Source organism: Ochotona curzoniae, unplaced genomic scaffold (assembly GCF_017591425.1).
Source record: "Ochotona curzoniae isolate NIBS_2020 unplaced genomic scaffold, NIBS_Ocur_1.0 contig_1880, whole genome shotgun sequence".
In the NCBI taxonomy this organism is placed as follows: Eukaryota; Metazoa; Chordata; class Mammalia; order Lagomorpha; family Ochotonidae; genus Ochotona; species Ochotona curzoniae.
This window is the reverse complement of record NW_024465240.1, coordinates 109,435-129,471: the sequence shown is the minus strand read 5'-3', so window position 1 is coordinate 129,471 and position 20,037 is coordinate 109,435. Positions and strand designations below refer to the sequence as shown.

The following is a 20,037-nucleotide window of genomic DNA, read 5'->3' as shown; positions in this document are numbered from 1 at the left end:
TTGATTTCTATTTGGTTTATCTCCTCCCTTGTTTTGATGATTTCTTGTTTCCTATTGTGCGTGGGACTCTTCTGCTGCTGTTTTTCCAGATCCTGGAGGTGTGTGGTTAGTTCCTGTATTTGGCGTCTTTCTTGGGCCTTGACATGCGCTCCGATTGCGATGAATCTACCTCGTAGCACTGCTTTGGCGGTGTCCCACAAGTTTTGGAATGTAGTATCAGAGTTTTCATTGGTTTCCATGAATTTTTTGATCTCATCTTTAATTTCTTCTCTGACCCATTGTTCGTTTAATAGCATATTGTTCAATTTCCAAGAGTGCCTATACTTCCTGGGGAGTTTTGAGTTGTTGATTTCCAGTTTCATCCCATGGTGGTCTGAGAGGGTACATGGTATGATACTAATGTTTTGGAAGTTGTTTAGATTCGCTTTATGTCCTATCATGTGGTCGATTCTGGAGAAGGTGCCATGCACCGCTGAGAAGAATGTATAGTCTGTGGCCTTAGGATAAAAAGTTCTATATATGTCTACTAAGTCCAGTTGTTCTATTGTTTGTGTGAGCTCTGTTGTTTCTTTGTTGAGTTTTTGTTTCGTAGACCGGTCCATTGGTGTTAGAGGTGTGTTGAGATCGCCTACAAGAATTGTGCGGGTGTCTATGTCTTCCCTTAAGTCTGTAAGTAATTGCTTTACGTAACTAGGTGCATTAAGATTCGGTGCATAAACATTAATGATGGTGATTGCTTCTTGATGGATCATTCCTTTCACCAGTATAAAATGGCCTTCCCTGTCTCTTTTGATGTTAGTTAGAATGAAATCTATTTCGTCTGAAATTAGGATAGCTACCCCAGCTTTTTTTTCTCGTCTATTGGCGTGAAATATCTTTTTCTATCCCTTCACTTTCAGTTTCTTTGCATCCTTTCTGGTTAGATGTGTTTCTTGTAGGCAACAGATGGTTGGGTCTTGTTTGATGATCCATTCTATTAATCTCTGTCTTTTGATTGGTGAATTTAGACCATTTGTGTTGAGAGTTAAAATTGAGAGGTTGCAATTTTGCCCTGCCATGTGATTGTGTTGTGTGTGTGATGTTGCCTATGTAATTGTCTTGTTTGTGTGGCCTTTAGTTTGGAGACCTTCTTATTTGCCAACTTTGTTTGTGATTTGCCTCCTTTTTGTCCGGGACTAGCGCATTTCTAAGGAGACTTTGCAGAGCTGGTTTTGTGTAGACATATTCTTCTAGTTTTTCTTTGCTATTGAAGTATCTGATTTCGTTCTCATATACAAATGAGATCTTTGCTGGGTAGATTATTTTTGGTTGACAGTTGTTTTGTTTCAGGACTTGGAAGATCTTTGTCCATTCTCTCCTTGCTTGTAGGGTCTCTTCGGAGAAGTCAGCAGTGATTCTGATGGGTTTTCCCCTGTATGTGATCTTTTCTCTACTTCGTACTTGTCTCAGGATTCCTTCTTTGTCTTCATTGGAGTAGAACTTGAGCACCGTGTGTCTGGGTGAAGATCTCTTTGGATCATGTCTGTTGGGAGTTCTCTGTCCGTCCTGTATGCGGGGTGGATTTGTGTTCCAAGTGTTTTGGAAGTTTTCCTGTATAATTTCATCAAGCACTGCTTGCATCCCAGATTCTCTTTCTACTCCCTCGGGGAGGCCGATGATCCGAATATTCAGTTTTCTAAGGTAATCTTTCATCTCTTGCATCATTTTATTAGTTTTGCTGAGGTTTGTCTCCAGCTGTTTAATTCGCTGGACACCTTCATTTTGTGTGTCTTCTGTTTCAGAGATCCTTTCCTCTGCCGCATTTATTCTGTTGATGAGGCTTTCAATTTTATTCTCTTGGGCATCCAGTTTGGTTTTGATTTGTTGTATTTCGGTGATTATGCGGTTCTGGAGGTCTTCCAGCTTTGTGTCCACGTCTCTGAGAGATTTTAGCATTATTTTCATCAATTCCTTTGTTGGTAACACTTCCATGTCTTCATCTCGCATCGCCGATATTGATAATGGCTTTTGGCCCTTGTTTGGTGGGGTGCTGGCTCTTTCATCTGGAGCACAACTCTTTCTGGTGGTTTTTCCCATTGCGTTGGTGTATTCTGGTGGGGCAAATGGACCCGTGTGTTGAGGGGCTGTCAGGTGCTTTCCTGTAGAGATTGGAGCCTGCAGGCGTGGTGTTGCCGGGCGTGGTAATTTTCAAGGCACCGTTGGTGCGTTCTCAGGGCCCGGGGCTGTAGAGCACCACCTTGGGGGCCCAGTGGATTCCAGGCACACTCTGGGCACCTCTTCTACAGGTGTGACACCCCAGGGCGTGGAGGGATGGAGGCGCTCTCTGGGTGTGCCCCCTGTGCGGGAATCCCCAGGGCTTAGAAGGTTTTATGTGCTTTCTCCCTGCGTTCTCCGTGTCAGGGACTGCAGGGTTTTTCAGGGCCCACCTGTTGCGTCTCCCACACACGGGACTGTGGGTGAGGCACTTTCCAGGCGTGGCTCTTGTGCAGTGAGTCCACCACTCGTGGTGTGTGGGTGTTCAGAGCCCCTGCTCCCGTGTGGCTCCCCCACACAGGCCCTTAGCGGAGGAGTGACCCAGGCGCCCTGTTAAAATGACTTCACGGCAGGTTCTCACCGTGTCAGTGTGATGCAGGAGTTTTCAGAGCTCTCCTGGTGGGTCGCCCACGCTCAGAACTGCGGGGTGGGAGGCTAGGAGTGAGCAGTTCACCCTATGGGAGTGGTACCTGCGTGCCAGGGACACACAGCGCTACACTTCCCAAAACTGGGAGCTCTCCTGACACCTGACACCTGACACCTGTGCTGCGGAGGCGGCTGCTGCAGGCAGCGGTCAGAATCCTCCTGGTGTTCTCGCGCATCCACCAGGCAGGATGTGGGGGACTCCAGATCCTCGCCAGCAGCCTCTGCGCACCGAGACGCACTGGCCCCCCTCAGCGCAGGAACATCCGAGGCGCCTTCCCTCACCACCAACACCACTGCGCGTAGTTCCCAAGGCACAGACCCAACCGTTTCAGGCTGCCTGCCCCGCCTTCTCAGAGGCTGGAACCTCAGTAGGGGGCGAGGAATGCGGAGGCTGCCACGTCAAACCCCCCCCCCCCGCTCACCAAACGTCCGGCTGCTGTAGTCTGCCTCCGCCGCTGTCAAAGGCTTCCCGCCAGCGACGATCCACCCGATCTCCCTGCCTCCGAGCTGGCCGCGTCTCCCGTCAGGCCGTTTTCAAAAGTGACTCTGCAGGTCTGGAGTGGGATGTCGGTTTCTCTACCTTTGTCCTGCTCCGTTCTCGTTGTTCTTCCGAGTTGTGTGGATCTTTTTGGCTCCACACTGTCCCAGGGAGCTTCACAGACCTCTCCCTGCGGTTCCCTGCTGTTCCTCTTTGCTGCTTCTGTAGCGTTTTATCCCTATCTCGCTGAACGCTCCCTCACAGCCTTCCTCCTACGTCGGCCATCTTAACGGCAACTTCCAGTAAATTCTCTATAACTAAATAAGAAGGGATATTTCACTATATTAAATAAACACACAAAAAGTAAACCAACAAAATGATCTATTGAAGAAACAAAAGAAGAAATTTCTAAATTGATAAAATAATTATCAGAAAAAATGACAAATCCAGCTAGTTTATCCAGATTAGACAGAGAAAAAAAATAATAACTACCTGCAAGCAATAAAGGTGATATCTGTCGCATGTGAAAATCCATTTTTATATTATTTTTCACACAGGAAATACATTAACAAAAATTAAGTTCCACATTATGTAAGCCTCAGGCTTGGAATTGTTTTTAAAATAAATAAGTCAATGAAATGTATATGGAAAACAAAAACTAACATATATTAATGCATAAGTATGTGTATTTGAGGTAGGACAAGATGAATGATTAGGGCAGGAAGCTGTAGCTGGGAGTACAGAGGTTATTAGGGGCAAAGCAGGTGCAGTGCAGAGCTAGGAATGAAAATTCCACACTAGGTGAGCAGAGCTGGCAGGAGGCCGGTGAAGAGAAGTGGGAACTGTGGAGAGAATTGGGAGCTGTGGAGAAAAGAAACATTGTTGAAAATATCAGAGGCTGCAGCCTGCAGCACAAGAGAAAGGCGAGCACAGCAACCTATAAAAACGCAGCCTAACCCACACACAAAAGCCTACTGGATTTGGACCCAGCACAAAGGGAGCCAGAGCAGCCAGACACCTATGAGTGCCTCCAAAGATACAACATTTGGTAAAATGTCGTAGGACAAAGTACTGATTGATTGGCTCCAACACCTGTGAAAGGATGCAAAGCTGAGTTAAATCCAACAGGTTCCTGATTTATTGTCCCCACATTGGAGAAATCAGATTATTGTGGAGCAAGTCCTTGGGGAGTAAACCACTGCAAGCCAGTCAAGGGAGGAACCCAGGAAGCGAGAGCAGAGTCCATTCCACACCCAAAAGGTTCATTTTTTAAACACCCTGAAAGACACCAGGACTACCTTAGTGGAGGATTCTGAAACCTGGTGTGTCAGGGTCCCTTGGCCAGCAAGTCAAACCTGGACACTTGTTGTCTTTGTGGAATATTTATTGTGGAGAAGACACAGCAAAACCGGCACGTGGCGGCCGCGCAGCAGCCGCTGTGCAGCCACGCAGCAGCCACAGCATCACAATGCGCGCTCTCTCTCCTCCCCGTTTCTCTGGCTCCCTTATATTGGCTAACACGGCCAATCAGCGTAAAGGTCACCTCTGCAGGCAGCGGGCAGGCCAATCCTCACTCAGATCACGCTCTGTCCATGCACCATCCACGCACCCCTGGGCCAATCACAGCAGACTTCCTGAGACTTGTTTTTTCTACCACAGGAGGAAGCAGCAGTTTGGCGCTGTCCATCTAGGGTGTGGGCTGCAGGCTCCCTACACTGGTGTGAAGAAACTGGTACAGAATCAGCTAATTGAATTCTGGAAGAAGCCATAACAAAAGCCCAAATGCATTGCAAGCAAGGAGGGATATGGAGTTTGCATCTGCAGTGGGGATATTCCAGTGCATGTGAGTAGTCCAGCACCCCACAGAAGGGGATCAGAGAAGTATGAGCAGCTGGCAGATGATTGATGCACCGCTGGGAGAGGCAGGAATGAACAAATCCACTGACCTGCTTGACTTTGCTGCTGCACAGGCTGTGGGCTGTCGGTGGGGTAAGATAGAGTGAGGCCCTGCCAAATTGGCATCCAGCTCTGTGGTTCTGCTGCTGTCCTAACATCAGTCACAGCCCTGTCTCCACATCATAGATACCAGTGAAACGATGATCACGTGCTGTGTCAGCATCTGAATGAAACTCACAGAAGCACAGCAGAAGACATTGGTAAGGATAGCAACAAATAAAGGGAAGTGAGCATAGACTTGAGAGAGAGTGAGAGATAGAGAGAGGAAAGGAAAGAAGAGAAGGAAGGAAGGAAGGAGGGGAGAGGAACAAATCCTTACTTCTAATCCCATCAAGTCTCCCTACTCACTTAAAGAAGAATTGAGTAATAGAAGAGAAACAACATTGATTAGAATAGTGGCAGAAATGGCCATGATCCCAGACACTATGGAACCCACAAGAGAGAAGCTAGGCATATAAAGGCTTTGACTTGGGAATGAAGCTAGGCCAGCACTACCTGCCGTGACTGAGGCTGAAGTCCCTGGGAGCAATGAGCAAAATATTTAGACATAATCCCAAGTAAAAAACAAACAAGAAACTGTTCATATAGTATGTGAACAATAAATCTATTCACAAAATTAGGAGTGACAGACACAATGTAATGAAAGAATCTGCTGGAGGAGAAAATGCACCAGTCTGAAAGTTCCTGGTCAAGGGTGTCAGAACTGCCAGCAACACTAATGGGAAAGCCAGTATTTCTCTCAAAAAAACAAAGTCCATCTCAATCTTAGAATTACAGGATGAAGACATTAAGAATATCCCCGACAAGTAAGTAAATACATATAAAACATCTACTCATATATGTATATGCATTTATATACATATATACATGGACAGGCAATCAGTGTTTCCATATGTGTATGTATATGCATGTATGTGTATGTATGTTTCTAGGCATACACACATATATATGATATATATATATGATAAAGCTCTTCAGAGATAGTGAGAAACAAAGGCAAGAATAAATGAAAAACAAACAAAAAATACTAGCCAACAGATTTCAACAACACATCAGACAGATCATTCACCCAGACTGGGTGGAAATATCCTGGCATGTAGGGATAGTTTAACATAACAAATTGATAAGTTAAATAAAAACATACGATCATATCAATAAATGCAGACAGGTCATTTGATGAAATTCAACACCACTTCACACTAAAAACCACAACTAATATAAGCATGGAAGGACTATTCTACATCACAGTCAAGGCACTTAATGGAAAACCCAAAACCAGCATCATAGTGAATGAGGAAAGTTTGGAAGTGTTCCCACTAAAATCTGGGATGAGACAAGGATATCTGTGGTCAACACTGTTATTTAACATACTACTGAAAATCCTCAATAAAGCTAACATGCAAGAAAGACATATTAAAGGAATTCAAATTATCTGTTTACAGATTACATGATTCTATTCATAGGAAAACCAAAGACTCAAGAGACTGCTAAGAAATGGAAAGAGCGATGGTAACGTGGTAGGGTAAAAATAAACAAATACACAACAATGGTCCTGGAATACACAATTCTAGAGCTCAACATAATGTGGTCAGTATAGTCACTTTAGCAGAAAAGTACTTAAATAAATATCTTTGAATAACCCTAGCTAACAATTTGGAGGACCTCTCTAAGGACCATAGCAGAACATTGAGAAAATTAAACAAAGATTTTAGAGATGGAGAAATATATAATGTTTCTGGATAAACAAAGACAATATCATCAAAATGTAAATATCGCTGATAGTAATATACACAGTCAATCCAATCCCAATCAAAATCTTAAGATTCTTCAGAGTTTTAAAAAAATGGTACAGAAATTCTAATGGAAATACTAGTGACCACAAATAGCTGAGGCTATCTTGAAGAATAAAACTCAAGCCAGAGAGATCACAATTCCAGATCTTAAGTCATATTACAGTGTATTGGTAATAAAACAGTCTAGTTCTGATGCAAAAATAGAGAACAATCATGGAACAGAGTAGAAACACCAATAGAAATCCCACACATTTACACTTAACTCATCTTCCACAAGAGTATACATAAAAGCCCAGGGAAAAAGGATGGTCTCCAGCAATTGATGTTGCTAAAATTGAATAGTATCCTACAGAAGGAAGAAGAAAGATACCTGCACTTTTACCTTTAAAAGGATCAAATCTAAATAGATAAATGGCTTAAGTCTATATCCAGAAACCATAAAATATTGAAAGAAAACATAGGACGCACTCTAAAAGGTAAAGGCATAGGCAGACTTCCTAGAAAAGTCATCAAGTTAAAAGAATTTGCCTCTTCCAAACCTGCCCTCCAAAGGATACTTCAAGATGTTCTCTTGACAGAGAAGAGGAATAGCACCTACCAAAACCAAAGGCAAATCGGAAGAACATCCCAGTAAAATAACAACAGAAGACTAAACCAATGAAGTACCCATTTTAAAATGACAGGACCAAAGTACCACCCATACATATTAACCCTGAATGTAAATGGCTTAAGCTCAATCAAACGTCATAGATTAGTAGACTGGAATAAAAAAACAAAACCCATCTATTTCTTGTCTAGAAGAAATACATTTCACCAACACACACACAAAAATAAGCGGAAACTATATCGCATGGATTTTGATGTTTTCTGTTAGTTTCATCTCTTCAATACTACAAGCCCGAGACAGCTGAAACAGTACCCTGTAACCAGTTTAAGGTGTATAGCACCCGGATGTGTATAAACTAAAAATTAAAGTGTCAGTGAAGTAGTCACAGGATGTAGTTAAGAACTTACATCTTCTAACATATTGGTCACACAAAACCATATCAATTAACCCCTTTATGATGTAAATAGTTGTTAATGCCATGTTTTGCTTTTTCATTGATGGGATAATACTCTGCCAGCTCTGCTTTCAGACCAGAGATGCTCACCCCAACAATCTGCTGAATCTACCTGGACAATAAGAGGCTGTACTCTATGCATGGCACATGCTTGCAATGGAAGAATCATAACTTCATTTGAACTGTAACACTGCAACAAGGTGGAGGATTGCACCATAGGGGGAGGGCAGGAGGAGGGGTTGGGGGAACCCCAGAGCCTATGATACTGCGTCAGAAAAGGAAAAACAAACATCTCAGGGAAACAACATAGAGCCTAGAAATAAAAATACTTTCCCTTTGCCCTTATCCTTCTCAGAAAGAGTGGTAATTTGTCAAGGGGGTATAACCGTAAGCCAACCTATCTATATCATAATTGAATGCAGGCTGCATTTACTCAGCTTCCCTCTGTTCAGGGTTTGTTGAATTTCTAGAGTAAGGAAGATATCTGCAATGCAAAATCAGAGTCCCAAAGTCAAGAAAATGTATTACAAAATAGCATACCCAGTGTCATCTGCCAAGTTCACTCACAGACCTTTATCCTCCACAGTCTCAGAAGTACAAGCATTAGACTCCACAATTGTATCTATCAGCCACCTCTTCATTATGACTTTTCTAAGGTGAAGCTTTAACCTGATTAGAACAGCTACATCTTTAATCCCCTCTATGAATCCAACAACTCCCAATTTTAAAGGGAGGTGATGTTTATCTTCTTTGCAAACACATCCACATCTGCATGAATTCTGTCAGTTTCTTGGGTCCATTCTTGTGGACTTAGTATTCTTGTGGACTTTGATCCAATCTGGAGCAATTGTACATCACAGCTGTGGGAGACCCGTGCTGCTCAGTCTTAAATCAATGCTGCTTGTCCGAGGTGCTGACTTCTGTGGCGCCAGACATGGTAGGTGTTCACTGTCAGGTTCACAGAAAATAGCTGCTGCTCTGTTCATGTCCTGGAGCTCAGGACATTAGTGCACAGTGGGCATGAATGCTCTCTTATTATCTGCTCACACTGGGTGGTGGTGGGTCACTTCCTTCTGCTGACCATTGATTGCTACACACTGGTACGTTGAGTAATTTGAAAAGGTGGATAGCAAGGCTTCTCTAATGAGAACCCTTGATAATTAAAACCTGCTGCTGTGTGATGGGTTATGTCTTTGTCATCTTCTCTTTGGGGAGTAGCAGTGATTGAAGGGAACTCTCTGTGTTCTTTCCTTGTGTGATGCAGTTCATGGGGAGGCAGTGGTCACAGACAGAGGCTTTGTCCTGCTTCAGTCTTGAGTATTCACATCTGGTCCACTTTCTCATAGGATGATGTGATTCTTTCAGGAGGTGCATCCCTTTCTCAAGAGCCCCCAGTTTACGAATCCTGCTGGTGACCCTGTGAACTTGGACCAGAAAAGAAAGCTGGCTGCAGCATATGACATTCTGAATTTCTGGAATTTTCCCCAAGGACTTGGCCATACCGTGAAAGTGGGACATTTCTCCCACTATGATCCACCAGGCCAACAGTTGTCTCTCTCTGAGGAGTTGATAGAGTGGGTGGGCCACTGGGATCACACAGGTGAGTTCATCATGTGGCTCCATCTGCAAACTGACAGCATCAGGATGCAGCGCTGTGCCCCATGGCCTCAGAATTACGTTTTGCAGCCTAAACCACTCCCTCTTCCACTTCAGTGTTTGCATGTTCTTATCCTCTCAAGACCAAGAAAGTATACACAACTGTTCCCTGTGAGTTTTGAATCTATTTCCCAGCCTCTAGGCATACAGAATATGGCATACACATAATGTAATAGAAGTCTGGTGTTTACAAATGAAATTTCCTCGTCTCCCAAACTCTAACATGTCTCCTGGAAAGTGTGTTTTCCTGTGGCCATGGGTTCCGGAGGACCAGTCAGGAGGGAGCGCCCACCTGCTGTTTTGGCTGTACCCTCTGTCCAGACAATGAGATTGCTAATGAGACTGGTAAGTTCACATCCTCCTCACAGAGAAATTCCACAACTCTCTTTGCTGTTCTTTCGGTTCTTTCAAATAATTATCAATATGCAGCATCGAACTTGGGAGAGAATTCTGCCTACCTTAGGAGGTAATTACTTTTCACAATTAGGATTTATCCTTCTATTGAGGAGCTCTCCTGGTTACAGTGTGTTTCATGTGTTATCGGGAACACAAATAGGAGACTGAATGGACAGGAAGGATGGTGCAGGTGACATACAGGCTGAAATGTGACGTAAAACATAAACAGAACAGCATGTATGAAAGGGGCAGACAGACCACTAAGATGCACTAAGTGTACATAGTAATATACATCAATGATAACACACTCAGAAAAGACTCTAGAGAAAGGATGTGAACCAGAAGGAAAATCTGAGACAGAGTCTAATGAGTAGAGTCAGCTGGATTCTTGTACAAAATTAGTAACCACAGAGATGATGTATCCGGAGGAAGTCTCTCCTTGCTTTGTGGACACAGATGCACACTCTGAGCATGGCACATCCTCTTGTGCAATGACGGCTCTATCACTTCCTTCTTCTGTGTTCTGGAGTTCCTGGGCTTGTTGGCCCTGGAGACCTTCACTGTCGCTTTCCTTGACAGGAAGCTGCCTGACACATTCAGTGAAGTCAAGTTCCTGACCTTCAGCATGCTGGTGTTCTGCAGTGTGTGGGTGACCTTCCTGCCTGTGTACCACAGCACCAAGGGGAAGGTCATGGTGGCAGTGGAGGTCTTCTCCATCTTGATCTCCAGTGTAGGTCTGCTGGCCTGTATCTTTGCCCCCAAGTGCTACATCATTCTCTTAAGGCCTAAAAAGAACTTTCTGAAAGCATTCAGGAATACTCCTTTAGAATCATAAAGCTGACACAACTCTGCCTCTGCTTTCTGATGTTATAGACTGAGATGACTAAGCTCATTTGCAATCATATCTGTTTCTTTTTTAAAAAGTAGTTCTGGGCACCAGTTCTATTCCTGCCAGCCCCACTTTCCACCCGACTCCCTGGTTTTTGCCTGGGAGAGCAGTCAAGGATGACTCAAAGCCTTGGGACCCTACACCTGTGTGGGAGAACCAGAAGAGTCTCCATACTCCTGGCTTCGGATTGGCTAGCTCCAGGCATTGTGGTCTCTTGTGGAGTGAAGCAATGAATGTAAAATCTTGCTCTCTGTCTCTCCTCCTCTCTATTTCTGCCTTTCCAGTTAAAATAAAAAATCTTAAAAAAAAAAACATAGTTCAGTGTCACAGTGTTCTTAGGTGAATATTCAGAAATAGAAACACTTCACACTTCAGGCTAAGGAAATTCTCAAGCATTTTAATTTCCATTGATTTCCTAATTCCTAACTGAAAAAACACTCATGTTTTGTCTTAATGTAACATATGAGCTCTCATGTTTTTCTGTTAACCTCCATTGGAATTTTATATTAAGGAGTAAATTTTACATTCACTGTAGGTTTTCTGGGTGTAATATTTTGTCATTATACTTTTCACATGCATAATATATTATCCATAAAATTCTTAAGCATAAATGTTATTATCAGAGAATATGAATGCTCTTATGTAATATGAATTTTCATTACAAATATATGCAGTTTTAAGATCATGGACTCTTGCATCTCTTCATTTTGATTATTTATCTTAGCTTTAGGATTTCTTTTGTTTTCTTATCACTTAAACTCTATTTCTTTTTTGTTTTTAAGGTTTTAAGAAAAAGCAATGTATGTGAAAGCTGTGTAATTGAGAAAGAGAGCTTAATAGATTTGCTGTGATTGGTTCTCAAATTCTGTTTCTTTTTCACATTTTATTATTATTGCAATCATTTTATGATACAGTTCAATATTCCCTTATGCCCTCCCCAAGTCCCTCCCTCCCTCCCCCAGTTCCTCCATGTCATCACTAATACACAGCTCTTCATACTCAGTCATATGTTCATCATTGTGGGCATGGACAATGGCAGACAATCCAGAATCCTATTGTCAAAATATAATATAAACAGTTTCACTGTAAGTCCATCTTTGTCTGGCAACAGAAATGCATACCACACTGCATCCTCACATCTGGTTATTAGTCTCCATTAAATAACTACTATACATTCCCTTAAATGAAAAGTCATGATACAAAATCAACAATAGAAAGAAAAATAGAAATTTGCAATGCCATGAAGTTAAATGACATGTAATTAGATATGACAGTCTCCATTACACAACTACTATACCTTCCCTTAAATGAAGAGCCACAAAACAAAATCAACATCTGAGAGAAAAAAGAAATTAACAACACCAAGAAGTTAAACAACATGCTATTAAATGTCCAACGTGTAGCTGAAGAAGTGAAAATCAAGAACCTTCTTGAAGAAAATGATGCCACTTTATGATCTACGAGTCATTGAGTGATCCAATCAGAAGAAAGTGTTTCGAAGAGATGAAACCAACAGAAAACAACAAAACCCATGTGATAGAGTCTCCACCGATCTTTGTTGGAGTGTGTCTCCTCCCGACAATAAACAGATGGGTTTTGTTTTTTAGTCCAGTCTACTAATCTATGATGTTTGATTGAGCTTAAGCCATTTACATTCAGAGTTAAATATACATAGGTTGTACTTCGGTCCTGTCATTTTAGCAATGGATTGTTCATTGGTTTAGTCTTCTGTTGTCATTCTACTGGGATGTTCTTCCGATTTGCCTTTGGTTTTGGTAGGTGCTATTCCTCTTCTCTGTCAAGAGAACATCTTGAAGTATCCTTTGGAGGGCAGGTTTGGAAGAGGCAAATTCTTTTAGCTTTTCTTTACTGTGGAAGAATTTTATTTCATTTTCAAAGATGAAAGAAAGCTTTGCTGGGTATGTTATCCTAGGCCGACATTTTTTTTTTTCTTTTACAATCTGGAATATGCCACTCCATTCTCTTCTTTCCTGTAGAGTTTCCTGTGAGAGATCTCCTGTGAGCTTAATTGGCATTCCTTTATATGTCAATTGATGTTTTTCACGTGCACATTTAAGGATCTTTTCCTTATGTTCAATTGAAGAGAGCTTGATAATCATATGTCTTGGTGAAGATCGCTTTTGATCAAGCCTGTTGGGAGTTCTGTGTCCCTCCTGGATCTTGTTTCTCCAGATTAGGGAATTTTTCCTTTATTATTTCATTAAATAAATTTGCAAACTCAGCTTCTCTTTCTGCACCTTCTTGGACTCCCATAACTCTTACATTTGGCTTCTAATTAGTGTCTTTCAATACTTGAATCCTGTTTATTTTTTTGGCCTGATGCAGCTCTGCTTCCAGCTTTTTGTTTGCTTCCCCTCGATCACAGGAAATATCTGCCAATTCTGAGATTTTTCTTCTGCTTGCTTCATTCTATTTTGGAGACTCTCCACTGTACTTGTAATTTGCTCTACTGTGCTCTTAATTTCTGATATACCAGCTTTGATTTGCTTTACTGCTTCCTTAAATTCTTTGAACTCTTGCATGAGCTTTTCATTTTTCACCAGAATCTTCAAAATGAGTCTTATGGATTCTGTGTCTCCCATTTCCTTGATGTCTCCCTCAGTTAACTCTAAGGTGGCATAGGGTTTTGCTCCTTTGCAGGGGAGTGCTCAGTAATATTCATTGTGCCTTTGTCTCTTCTTTTGCTCTTGATCATTTTACTTCTGGTTAGCAGAGTCTTCTTCTTGGGGGCAGGTTTCTAAGCTGTGTCACCCACTGGTCAACAATGCGATTTTACTTATTGCAATTGGCACGCAACTTTTTGCTTGCAGCCACTTCTGCCACAACCTCCAGCAAGTTCCAGATCTGGGTTCTTATGTCAGATATCCACCGTGGTCTCCGCAGCCCCAGCTCTTGGCTCACCACTCTCCACGTCCTGTGATACCATGCTGAGGCTGCACTGTTGTCTCTGCAACCTTTCTCCCACTTCGGGTTGGAGTGGGTTCCAGTATTAGAGAGACACCAAGTGTCCTATCTAGTTAGGTTGTTGGTGGCGCTGATCTTGTCTGAACCTGTGGGACGTTAGGTCTGGGTGCCACATGGACCTATTTTGACTGGTACAATGTCACAGTCGGTATTATTTTCCAGTGAGACCTCAGCAAGCTCTCGCGAGCTCAGCACATGCGCAGTTCTCTGTTGTCCCAGCAGTCCCAAAGCTATTGCCACAGTGCACAATATGGCGCCCGACGAGCTACCACAACATCTTGCTCTGCTGGCCATCAGATTCAAGGGCTAACCAGATATGCTCCGGATGGAACCTGTAGAATGCCACGTTGTTGCAGTTCGCCAAGTCCGAAATGAGCGCACTCCCTGCTCAGGGTATGCTCAGTCCTTTCCCTTGCCCTTTTCTCCTTACGCAAAATGGCGCTCAATTCAGCTCTAGGGGGCTGACCTGGCTATGAAATTCACTCTGTTCTCACACTGCCTGAGATTTGCTGCTCTGTCTCTGCTCCTGGTCAAATCAAATGGACCAGCAGGACGGACAGTACTTTGTCTGGGTTCATCTCCCAAGTTCCCAGTGAAAGTCCCTTCCTACCTTGTTGCTGGTGGAGTTCAGGCTGCTGTTGGAGTTCAGATCGCCGTGCTGGAGTATCAGTCACTGCAACACCACACTGCTGTGCCCGCTGCTTTCCTGTGTCTGTCAGTCTCCAGGTACCCCTCTGCTGTTGTTCTGTCCTTTCCTATTTCCTGAAATATGTCCTCTCTGCTTCATCCTGATTAAATGTTTCTCCATCTGATTAAACGTGTCCTTACCCTATTCCACCATCTTGATTCTCTGGCTTTTTCTTTTTAAGAATTAGCAGTATACCTCCATTAACGCTGCCTTGTAGAATGTCTGCTGAAAAATGCACTGCTATTCTAATAGGCATCTTTAATAGTGATTTGGTGTATTTTTCTGCAAATTTTAGTTTTCTCTGTGTTTTCTTAGAGCTAAAACATGATACATGGATTTGAGGTTTTCTTCTGGTTATTTATGAGAGGATGTATGGGCCTCCTATCGATTTGAATGTTATTCTCCAGTTGTGGAATTTTTCAGCTATTTAATTTCAAAGTTTTCTATGCTCCAATACCCTTAACTTATATCTTTCTCTTGAGGGATTCGAAATAATTGACATTTTCTTCATTTGATGGTGTTCCCAAAATCTTGAAGCTGCCTTTATCTTTCATTTGTGTGGATGGAATATTTCATACTCAAACTCACATATTCTTTTTTCTGCTTGGTCTGACCAGTTGTTTAAGACTTCAAAGGTACGTTAAATTCATTTGATGATGTTTTCCATTAATATTTGCTTGTTTTTCAAGACCTCAGATGGTCAGTTTCTAACTTTTATCAAGCATTGTTTCTATAGGTTTTCTTCCACCTCATACTTGAATCCTACTCTATGAGTTTGATCACATTCTAATCATTATTTTAAATTCTTTAACAGGCACTTCCTCAAATGTTTCACTAGAATATTTTAAAGCACCCTTGTCTTTCTTTGATGGCTGAATATTTACTGCTTTTTCACACTTCTTTTTTCCCTGCATTGATATCTGGCAAATCAGTCATCACTTCACTGTAAAAGTGTGAGCTGCATGGTAAAGGGATTATTTTGAACCGATGTGCCTTCATTTTTCAATTTGGCTTCAGTTTCAATTGGATGCTATATTATTCCCACACCTTAGTTCACTATTGTCAGTGTAAGCCGTGGAGATCTCTGGTAGCTATGGAATCAATGGATTACCCAGAGCATGGCTAGGTGGAGAATCATCTCTTAATCATTGCCATAGGGAGGATCTTTGTTTGTACATAAAGCTAAGAGTTTTGCAGGAACACAGATCCTCATTGGATGCTAATGGATGTCAGAGTCTTAGGAGAGTGGAGTGAGTACACTAACTCAGTCTTCACTGGAGGGAGATACCAGAGATACAGGCTCTGGGCTCTTATGTTCACATCACTCCAACCTTCATCAATGGGCCTGGAGTCTGGATATTGGTGATGGGTCTTAGATTTCACTGGATGTACAACATCCCAGCTACCACCTAAAGAGCTGAACTCATGAGAGCAGGGCTAGCAATGGCAGCAGCACAGGAGAACAAACCCAAGACACTACAGCGATAGGAGGATAATTACTACGTGGAATGAACCAGGCATGTGAACTGGCCACTTCTGGTGGGAAATCTGGGAGGGAGTAAAGGAAACCCCATTAACAAATAGTGACCTGATGATAAAATGAGGAAGGGTACAATTAGCTGACCTTGCTGGGAAGCTAGTAACAACTGGAGATTCCTTTGGAATCTAGAGTTGCCAATGTGTGTTGTTTATGCAGATTACTTCTGTTGAAGCTCTCCTCTTTACATTTCCCCCTGCAATTTGATTGCCCAGCCCTGGACTGTGTTACACATTGCCTTTTTCTTTGTTTCTATCTCCAAACTATCATGCCAGAATTTTATAAAGCTCCTTTACTTGGTTCAAGGAATCTTGCTCTGGTACATACTCCAAAATCCAACTTTCCATTTAATATTCTGTTTATTTCTTGTGGAAGAATACTTGAATCTTAGGCACATCTATTTAACTTTGTTGCTCCAGCACCTTGCAACTTTAAGAAATAATGTTGAACAAATTTGTCAATGGGTCTCCACTAGGATTGTTAACATTTTTAATGAGTAAACTATAGTCTTGAGATTTAGAGAGACACATAATCATGATAACCTGTTTATCACGCTTAAGTTACATTCTGTCAGCATGACTAAGCTTTTATTTTGCCTTGACATTGAGCTGAAGAATTATGATTTATTTCCTAGAGCATAGAATTTCAATTAAATTATTTGCTCTACAAAATGTTGTGTCTTTGCCCACACTGCTTCATCTACTTAACAATTTATTTGTTGCTATGAACACATTTTTTATGGTATACATTAAATAATGCCTGATAAACTTACTGATTTACATCTGGTGAGCAAATCTCTTGCAATTACTAATACAGATTTAAAATTTACATTACTTTCTCAATTACAAAGTCTTAGGAATTAGGTAGCAAAGGGAAATTCGTATGAACCGAATGAAAGAACATTCTCTTTCATTAAGTTTGGAAAGCATAAGGACATAAATTTCAATGCAGGAAGAACTTTGAATTATGAGAGGCATGCAGATTTTGGGAATTCCATACTACATGTACAAGTTGAAAATAACAGTAAATTCTGTATATTTATATAAGATTAAAATCCAGGATTATTTTATTTAGCAGATGAAAGTATTCACATTTCAGGTTCTTTCATCAACTTGACAAAATTATTATCATTTCCATCAACTTTTGCAGAATACCAATTATTCTTTTATCAGAACTGATAAGCACCAGAGGACTCACAACTGCATAGACGTTTCCCAAAAGCCTCTGAATATCCAAGACAATTGGGTCATATTTCTGCAATACAGTTGAGAAGGATGAGATGATGATATCCACACAGTACATAATCACAAAGAAACTCACAAGCATTAAGACAGTACAGGTGGCCCGTTTTGCTGGGGAAATTCTTGGGGAAATTCTCATGCTGTGAAGGTACTCAGACTTCCTGTGATGGCTACATAAGAAAATTATCATGTACATGCTGGAGAGCAGCATAATTCCTACAAAGATGATGTTCTGGAACAAAGAAAGTGAGAGAAATAGCGCCATGATGATGGAGTTCATCATGGAAAGTGAGCAGTATTTACTGACATTGAATAGATTGGTCCTGTTGGATTGAGCTACAATGTAGATGATCATGTGGCTATTGGAAGACAGATTGAGGGACCAAACACAGAAGAAAGCAATGGCAATATAATTTGTGAGTTTGTGCTTAAATCTTGACAAGCAGAAAGAGCTGGGACTGATGGTGATGACCTGAGTGATGCTCAAAAGGCAGGTATTGGAGATGGAGAGATTCCGTGTCACTCTATTCACATAGAACAAAAGCTTACATATCAATTCATTTGGAAAATTCAACAATTTGAACGTGTCTTCAGATAAAATGAGCAGTGCAGTAAGTAGCATTACGATGTGGACAGAAGCCAAGTGACAGGTGACTATATCAATGGGCCTTGGCCTATGAACCTGGTGGTTTGTGAAGATGTGGAAGATAAGGAGGAAGGCATTGGCTAACATTCCAATGCCAGCTTGAAAAAAATACCCATTTTTGAGTAACGTTAGTGATGACTTTATTCATCTCAGCATACTGAAAATATTTTGGGTACCTAAAAAATAAAAGACCTACATCTTATCACATGTGATCTTCACTTTTGTCATGAAAACTATCACATACTGTCATATTTATTTAGACTATTTATGTATAATGAGCCCTGAATGTTTAATAGAAATTTCTAGATTTAAAAATTCTGCAATTCTTTCTCCACAACAAATATATTGTCATTATGTTAATTTTGAATCCTTTCAAGATTCCTCAATTCATGGATATCAAAAAACTCAGTAACAAAACAATCTATTTTCTTCATTTTTTTACTTCAAAACATTTTCAAGCAAATCTGAAAACATACATGCATATATTAATCTTTAATAATTCATATTCAGGAATGCATGAATGAACAAAATACTTCTTCTGCAACCACAAGGCATGCATGAATTAACAAAGTACACATTGCATAGTTGATTAAATGATTGGTGAACTTTGTTCAAAGATTGAATCTGGCAAAGCAAAAGTGTTGGTGTGTCAGCACTGGTAACTCATTGTTCCAAAAACACATATGTGCACCCTCAACATAACATGGATTCAGGATGAAATTGACTAAATGATTCACTGTTTACATATTTGAAGGAAAATCTCAATTCAGTTTCAATAATATATTGAAGCATGGAGTGTATCTGTGCAATCATATTTACTTACATATGTATGGGCTTGTACTACCCTAATTCATATATCATGAGCCATGCATTAAAGTAAAATAATTAGTAAATGAATTACTAAATAAAAAAGGATACTGGGTAAGAATTCATAAAAATAATGTATAAATAAAGAAAATAAATTAGCAAATAAAAAGTAAAGAATACTGGGTAAAAATTTCAGTATTTGCCTCTTCTACTACAAAGTAATTTGGGTGATGTTCCCTAAAGTGTGTCGCTCTGAATTAGTCTGAATTAGTCTAGTATGTCCTGAAACAGATTTGATCTTGAAGATCATCAAACTTCCATGTCCAATCAGATTTTCCGTATTTCTCAAATTGACTGAGGAAGGTGTGGCTAAAGTGAATGAACATTGACAGGTAAACTAAAATGTTTACATGATTTCTCTTGAAAGTTGTCTTAATTCCCATAATCTTGCAAGTAATAGTAGTCTACATATATAATACATTGTAAACATAAAAATAATACATGTTTATTTGAACTTCAAATTAAATTTTGTGTGCTACATTTTTACAAGTTAACTGGCATTGGCATCATCAAAGAATAGCTGAATTTGTATTAAATACTACTTGCCTGAGAGAAATGAGATTAACAAAATTTGGGCATGGTAACCTGCCTTATAACCATGATATAGAAGGAATGGGATATTTCTTTCAACAAAATGAACACTTCCAAACTATAAATGTGCAACTCAGGTCTCACTGCAAGACGTGCCAGCCTGGTGTTACTGGGATTGACAGTGAAGACCCTGAACACAGAAGTGTGAAAAATGTTCACACTGTTTATTCTGGCTTTCATATTAAACTCTAAAGTGTTTATGTAGTCATAGATCATGGTGAAACAAATATCACAATGAAATTGGCAGGAAAGGAAAGGTGAAGGATGAAATAACTGGGGTTACACCAATATGTACATAAGATAGAAAAACTGAAATGACAGTGAGAGCCCATCTGCACACCCTTGTGGAAAAATTCAGGAGTAACTTGTATGGAAATATATTTTTCAAATGATTCATTCAAAAGGAAACCAGAGCGCGCTTGCGAGAGAGAGAGAGAGAGAGAGAGAATGAATCTTCCAGCGAATGCTTAACTCCCCCAAATGCCTATCTAGTTGATGACTGTAACTGGCCAAAATTAGGGCTGTGGATCTTCATTTCTTTCTGTTACGTGTACATGAGGTCCAAGTACTTTAC

General features: G+C 40.9%; 1 protein-coding gene across 1 annotated transcript; it reads right to left on the bottom strand.

Annotated features, from left to right (window-relative positions):
• Positions 1–17,225: 17,225 nt before the first annotated feature.
• LOC121149028 (putative vomeronasal receptor-like protein 4) lies at positions 17,226–19,679 on the bottom strand. Its single transcript, XM_040969453.1, has 2 exons — positions 19,548–19,679; positions 17,226–18,143 (listed from the first exon to the last, which is right to left on the bottom strand). Exons 1-2 carry the CDS (start codon positions 19,677–19,679, stop codon positions 17,226–17,228), a joined length of 1,050 nt encoding a protein of 349 aa, XP_040825387.1.
• Between the last annotated feature and the right edge of the window lie 358 nt (positions 19,680–20,037).